General features: G+C 35.2%; 1 protein-coding gene across 1 annotated transcript in view; it reads right to left on the bottom strand.

Annotated features, from left to right (window-relative positions):
• Positions 1–4781: 4781 nt before the first annotated feature.
• LOC149051753 (adhesion G protein-coupled receptor D1-like) overlaps positions 4782–7663 on the bottom strand; it is a 6474-nt gene continuing 3592 nt past the window's right edge. The window contains exons 6-13 of the mRNA XM_089187372.1: positions 7400–7502; positions 7138–7288; positions 6948–7029; positions 6629–6695; positions 6155–6239; positions 5775–5899; positions 5441–5482; positions 4782–5328 (exon numbers count right to left, since the gene is read on the bottom strand). Of these exons, the coding sequence (XP_089043498.1) occupies positions 5185–5328; positions 5441–5482; positions 5775–5899; positions 6155–6239; positions 6629–6695; positions 6948–7029; positions 7138–7288; positions 7400–7502 (799 nt within the window). The 3' untranslated portion in view covers positions 4782–5184. The remainder of the gene's footprint in view (positions 5329–5440; positions 5483–5774; positions 5900–6154; positions 6240–6628; positions 6696–6947; positions 7030–7137; positions 7289–7399; positions 7503–7663) is intronic.

The raw sequence follows: 7663 nt of genomic DNA, 5'->3' as shown, positions 1-7663 counted from the left end.
ACAATAATACAAAGAAACAAATCAATGAACATATAATTAAAATAAATGGAAGGAGTCTGTAAGCAATGGATATAGAGATATAGCTATGAAAACAGAAGGAAAAAAAAACCTCGTCCAAAAAAAGTAACATTCAACAAATCAATGCTTTCATTTAAAGAACAAACAGATTGACCTTGAAAGGCCCTATTTAGAACGTTGAGAAAGTTTCAAAGTCTCATCAAAATCGAGTGAGGAATGATTGACGGCTAATAATTAACCTTGAAAAACACTCATTTAAGTATAATATTCATTTCATTTTTCTTTATAATTTGAGAATGAAGAATCAATCACTCCTGGAACGGGATGAAATATATATTCCAGCTGTTACCTTTCACTTAAGCCACTCCAAGACATGCATTTCTTCTTTCCTTCATCAATCTGTACTCGGAATATAAACATTAAAATCATTTACTCGGCATAAATATCACAACGTAAAACTATTGATTCTGATTTTGATTGTGTTCTTACCTTCAGATCTCTGAAATTTAGGATGACATTCTCTTGTAATTTTTCTGGTTTTGGGTCTAAAGCCACGGCCGTTATCTCAGAGTCCAAATACCTTTGGAAGAAATAGAATATCAGTATGAAACAGATTTATTTAAAGCATAGTAATTATTTTAATGAAAATGGCAAGTTAGGAGCCTTTAAAAACTTACTTAAAGGCTAATTTATCAAACACGGAAAGATCATTGATTCACATGACTAACTGTCTCTCCATATGGTTTTGAAAAATTAATAACTCATAGCTCTAACCCCTCGAGTTTCTATTTTGTGTATTTTCGATGGAAGAGGCGTGAAGTGAGATTTTTTTGTCCTGTCACGAGCCTGGGACAGTTAACCCTTCAGGGAGTTAACCCTTCAGGAACATTCCATCATTCTTCCAATCATTCAGAGCTCAAAATATGAATTAAACAATTATGTTTACACCTGATAAAAAGAAATACGTATGTGTACTAATATTGCTTGATTTTAGATATGCAACATCCGCCAAAAAAAGTAAAAAATTGATTTATATGGAAATGAGAATTGAAATGCATCTGATTCAATTACCCTTCAAAACTTTCTCAATGGACTAGAAGATTAACTTAACTGAATCCGAAGTTTATCAATTAAAGTTTTGAAGCCATCATTTAAAAATGCAATGAAAAATTAAATTATCGAATTAGACGAACAGTGGCATACTGCTGTAGCTATGGGATCGATGCAAAATGAAAGTATTGTAATTTTTTTCTTTTTTCTTTTTTTTTCTTTTTGCTTTTTCTAAGTGGAATGAAACTCATCCATTTCTACTAGACTTTAGTGTCCTCTTGAGGAAACACCGTCTTAAAAATTAAAGAAAAAAAACTAAAAAACTAAAAATAATTAGAGGAAGAAGGTACTTAATAAAAAAAAAAAACTGATCGAATAACCTACCACGTCTATTTTTATAGCTGACGGTATTCATTGGGAAAATTCCTTGTGCAAAACTTACTTCTGTATATCACAATCAATCGAATTTTCCCAGTGACATCCAGTGGAGGTAGCTTCAGAGAATGGCGACTGAGCTTTTGTGTTCCTCTGATGCTAAATATCGGTTCTAAAAACTGTTTTGCTGACCCTCAACACAGAATACTCATTATGGATAACAACGACGAATTTATTTTTAAAACTTCATGATTGTAATCATTGTGTTTAATTATTTTCAAATCATTTTGCATCGTATTGAAGCTAAAATAAAATTTAAAAACACAGCTAGACACATTATTTTTACATTATATCTTACTTATTCATTCATTTGTTCTCAATTTAAACTTGTTTTGTTATCAAGAAGCTGAATAAGCTCCAATTGACACATCATTTTCAGGTCTATTATTGGAATGGGCTGCTGGCTTCCCGCTACATTTCTTCATCGTAGCATTTACTACTAATTTTACATTTACAAAACATAACTAATCGATGTAATAAGGCTTTTATTTACTCAGCGAAAGAAGGGCTGTGATCAATTTACCGGATTAAAGCCCTTTCATCGCATCATTCATCATGAGATTCCATTAGCAGCTATCAGTATGCTTGTTTTGGTTCGTGACTTGGTGGCATCTTGTGTGCTACAGATGTGTCAATGTATTTCAAACCGCTAATGTAATGGACATTAAAACACTAGTCGCTTCTTGCTGACGTAAGTCAACATTTACTTTCCTTTCAAACAGGTACATACAAGTTTAAAGAATTTTTGGACCAGCCGCAAAGAGATGTTTTGCGCAGTTAAAACAAAAAAAATGCGATGAAAAAAAGCTTTGATCTCTTAAAGACTTCCCTTCAGTTAGCTTTGTTTGTAGGCGGATAAACGCTCGTGCTGCTGCACTAATAATGAGGGCCTGGTGGAAAAAACCTTTTTTACCCAAATCCTCTAACATTTCACGAACACAGTTAGGGGAAGTAATCTGAATCAAATTTATCGTTGCCTCGATACATTCCCGTGTATATGGGTTTTCATTGGAAGCACAGATATATTTGTTAAGTCTTGCATATCCTGGAAAAGTAAAATTTGGAAGGAAAATAATAACATAAGCCGTGAACATATAAAAAGTGACAAGAAAATTTTTGCCAGGAGTTGCGTGCAGCTCCGCAGATTGATCTACCGCAGACGGTTGTATTTCACGGTTTTTCTCCTTACTTTCAAATTCAAGGCCTGTTTGGGCTGAAAATAATTCATTTGCATTTCCATTTGCATTTGCATCACAGCACCTTAATGAAATTCTCCAGTGCGCTGCAAAATCGATCTTGCTTGGGCCGCTACAAAGTTAGCATCCCCTAATTTAAAAACTTTTCCTGTGTTCTCCTGGCGTCTCAAGTGATTTATTAGGCGTGTTTACCGATAAAAAGTGTGGTTTACGGCTTAAATAGTGTTAGTTTATAAGATTTTACTTGGAAATATTGTTTTTCTGTCGTTGTGAGGGCAATAAGCTCGAGTCTCGCCAGAGAATTCTGAAGAAGTCACGATTTTCGGAATAGGCTTGTGGCACTAATCTAGTGAACAATGATTTATGTTTTAAAAAGAACTTTTGTACTCACTCAACAAAGTCATTGATAATATTTTAAAAAGGACTTTTGTACTCACTCAACAGAGTCATTGATAATAGGACTGTTCCCCATATCTGAAAAAATTTCGTTAACATTTCTTTTTCTCTGTGAGGGTAATTTTCTGTCAGCATTATGTTTCCCAAACTCTGATCTTTTTCCCTGTTTGGTAGTATCAGGTAAATGGGGATTCCATTTTTGTAAACCTTTCAAGACGAGTCTCCTGCTAAAAGGATAAGCTTTCTAGCATGAGTTGTTTTAAGTGAACATCATCCTTCTGTTGCTAATAAATTTTGCAGGAAATTGAATGTCATGCGAATTCTTGACGTCTTGTCTTCGGTTAAATTCTTTGCACCTGCTTAAAACAAACATGGCAAAATAATCCATTAATATCGAAAGAAACTATTTCATTTCGTAATTCTTTCGGTAAAATAGAGTGCGACCCACAATCATGCAGTGAGAAAAAACAAATTAAATTAAACAATTGTGAACTCCCCAAGCCCGAGAAAGTAACTATTTAGTAGCAATTATGACAAAAAATTGCTCATGTCATTTTTACGGTTGCCTACTCACCATTAAGATTCCTTGTTTACTTAGCTATTGAAATGGTACTTTTGGTGTTTTTAGAGCGCCTAAAAAATTCCAATTGGCACGGGACAAATATGTTTCTACTTGAAATAATTTACTAATTTTAAAATGATCCTACAACTTAGATGATAACGCTGTCTTAACTTTCCCTGCCGTTACTTCTCCATGGACACTCAAATATCATCTTTTAATTTATTTAATTCATTTTGGATACATTAGTTTGGAATTTTTGGGGTATGCAGACCATTCTTTATCATACTATCATTATATCCAGAGAATAACAAGAAGTATATCTGGGTCATTTCGCTTAAATGAGATATCAAAGGTACCGCTCAACGACGACTGTGTTCATCGCTATTCCGTTGCATCAATAATTAAGAGCAATGGTGATTAAAGGTTTTCTTGCTCCTCGATATATGTCTGCACTTATATCTTGCTTGAGTAATATATCCTCAAATAATCGTAACAAAGCTCTGATATTACATCTATCCTCTTGCTAATGCAACGAGAGAACACAAAATAGGTGGGCGTAGCTAGGTCTCTCTAGGTCTCCCCCTCTTCCCCTTTCGAAAGAAGGGGGAAGTGGGGGGTCGTCGTTACAAACGTGTACGTGCGCACCTCACGTAAAGTGGCATTAACTTATATCTAACGAGCTTGTAATCACACAGTGGAAGGATTATTCAACATTTCAGAAGATTTTGTGGCAATGGCTTCATATTTAAAGAAACAAACCAAAAAACAGACAAAAACATAACAGAGCAACTTAAACACTCACTCAAGAGAGTAGTTGGACTTCTCAGGCATCTTAGAATCTTCCCCTGGGGAGATGGGGTTAGGGTTGTGAGAGCGAAGAGAAGGTGGTGAAGATGGATTAAAAACCCCTTCCTCTCTTCCACCCTGTAATGGTTTACTCTAAGCATTGATCAAAACTCAGAGGGATTCTTCCCTACGGGACAGTGGAAATCCGAAGTGATCAAAGTGACTCGACAGGGTAAAAAGTGCCTCGTCATGCGAACAAATAAAACAGATTACTAAAATATATAGTTCATTCACTCCTTTTTAATTTATTAATTAAAAATTTAAAACTTGACATTTACCACTGCTATTACAAAAGTACGATCGCATTTGGTATTTTCACAGGTAGCTTACTGTTACCTTGTGTACTCAAAATGTGGACCAATATTAAGTCGTTATAAATATTGATAAACAGTGGTTTAAAGGAAATACAGTAAAATGTGTATTAGTGTTAAACAAGTGAGACTTGAATGTATGATACGATTTAAGATAATCGACTCTTATTTTCGTTCTAGTGAATCCAGTTATTTAAGCTATTTTTTTTTAATTCCAACTTATTTTAAGGCTGCTATTCAACTGCCCACACATCACCGACATCACTTGGATTTACCTGTGAGCTTTTCCTTGTGGATTTTTCATTTGTAAAGTTGGAAAAACGGTATCACTAAAAGTCTTTAAAATTGAATTACTGAATACTGTATTCTGCTATTCTTTGAAGGACTGCATTTCTACTGCCCTCACTTCGCTGGCATCTCTTGGATTAACTTGAGAGCTCTTCTTCGCAGAGTTTCCATGATCTATAGCAGATGGGAAAATGATGTTCATCTTCCTTTTTAATCGCTCTCTAATCTGCAGATGAACAAGCGACTAAGTATCAAATGGTAACCGCCAAAATCTTTAATGATGTCTAGCAAATTTACAATTCGTCTTATGTACATCCTCAGTTTGATATTCATCATACCTGGCTGTTCCGCACACAATGAAGAACGAAAATTAGGATTCCCTGAAACAGATAATTATATCAGTATTACACTTTTTGTAATCCGGGTGAGAAAGGTGATAACGGTATGATCGTTTGAGATGAAACCACAATAAAGGTGGCGAAAGAATGAATTAAAGCAAGTCGCATATCCCTTAAACCAATAAGGATTGTCTGCTGTTGGGTAAATTGTTTTGAATAGGCAATATCATCTGACCAAAAGAGTCTTTTTTAAGCAAAAGAGTGGTTTGAGCATTTAAGTATGTGAACAGATGACTAAAATTTAATTATAGACTAGCTTTTATTAAAAGCTCACCTGAGTAGAGCTGAAAATGGTGAAAAGGTAGGCGAGAGCTTTGTGTGATGATAGCAAAAGACCAAAAAGCCATGTGACACCCAGCAGTGGAATCATCACCGCGCATGTTTTAATGCCAAGTCTGAATAATGAGAACAACATATCACGAGGATCGATTAACCATTTCTTCCCGTCACGGGAAAAAAATCGTATTGCTTCATCGTTGCAAACGAACGAGAGTGGAATCTAGGGAAATACTGCTAGACTAAATGCGGCAATAATTTGATTTCATTACTCGAGGAGTCTTTTTAGAAAATAGTTTTACTTACCTCCCCCCCCCCTGAATTTTAACTAGTTTACCACAATTATCTAAGAAATGTTAAATTTGAAAACTTCCCGTATCTGCTGTAAATGGTTATCTTCCCCCGTGGGTTGTGTTAATGTGCTCATCTCCTTTATTATTCGGACGAGTATCAAAATGTTGAGCTGAAAAAAATAAGGATTATGAAATGTATCGCTGAAAACAGAAAAATTGTCATTCGTTCTGTTACGAGCGTTTGAAAAAAGAAAATTCTGAATCTTTATAGAAAATTAAACCCCGGTGTTCAGCTAACCAACGCGCTCCGACGTCTCTATAATGAGCAGCAGAGAACCGTGTGCTGCGCCACGCTATTACTTGGTTCATACACAGGCCAAGAGGAATGGAACTTGGAAAGACACAAGGGAATATCAATTGGAGTTGATATTCTTTAGAAAGACGGTAAACGTTTGCTAATAAAAATCTTTAATAATAGGCAGTCCTGGTGTAGGAAATAGCGATAATATCACCGACAATTATCATAATAATAATAACAATAATAACAACGCAGACTCACAACTTCAATGATAGCTACAAATGTGACGAAGATCCAGATCAGGTTGTTTCTCGAGGACAGCCAGCAACTGGAAACGAGTATATAAAAAAATTAAATTCCAGAAAATAATCTTCAGAGCACAACACAAATCAAACACAACAGCATAATAAAACAAGGCAACTCCAAGTGAAAACAAATGGAGTGATAAAGGAAAACTGGGAAGAGATCTTAACAACAGCAACGGGTCGTGAAATGCCGATTATTTAAATGAAAAAAAAGAGAGAGGGAGGAGGAAGAAGAGAGAAGAAACTGCAGTTATATTATTCGCTGTTTTTCATACTATGTTTCACTGATATAGCTTTTCATTCCATCTTTTCCAGCAGCGATGCTCATTGAAATGCTAACCATGATGATGGGCAAGCCTAAACATAAGTAGAATGAAGTTAGTACAACTCGAGAGGTCGTACGTCCAATTTTCAGACGATTTCGATTCAGCAGCTTACAATAATTTACAAGTGAAATAACATTACCCCATGATATGAAGTGATACATATGCATCTTGGTGCTGATGTTATAAACTTTCACAACAAATAGGAAGAAATAAATTTCCTCCACCAGCATCCAACAGAAAGCTGCCATCAGGAAATATTGCAAGAAAGCTGCTGTTAGGACACAGAGAGCCTGCGAAAGAGAAAAAAAAGTTTTTGTAGGTTTTTCATATTATCTTCAAAAGAGAATCTGTTCGGCCTCTAAAAAGCAAATAAATCATAAATAGATAAATACAACACTTACGGTATTCTCTGTAGCGTTTATGCCGGCGAGAAAGACTATTTGTCCAGCTCCGAGGGACAAAGAAAGACTCAGTCGTATTTGAGACAGAGGTTGCCATACGTCTCTAGTGAAACAAGCAAGCAATAAAAAAAAAACCGATAAACAAACAAAAAAAAACGCAAAAACTCAAAGACGAGACAGAACCAAAAACAAAACGAAGCTTTCGCTCATAAATTTAATTGATCTCTATGACATTTTAATCATCTTAATTCGTTATTATTTTAT

Source organism: Pocillopora damicornis, chromosome 1 (genome assembly GCF_964200805.1).
Source record: "Pocillopora damicornis chromosome 1, jaPocDami1.2, whole genome shotgun sequence".
NCBI classification, from domain to species: domain Eukaryota; kingdom Metazoa; phylum Cnidaria; class Anthozoa; order Scleractinia; family Pocilloporidae; genus Pocillopora; species Pocillopora damicornis.
Note: the sequence above shows the minus strand (reverse complement) of the source record. Positions and strands in the feature narration are given on the sequence as shown.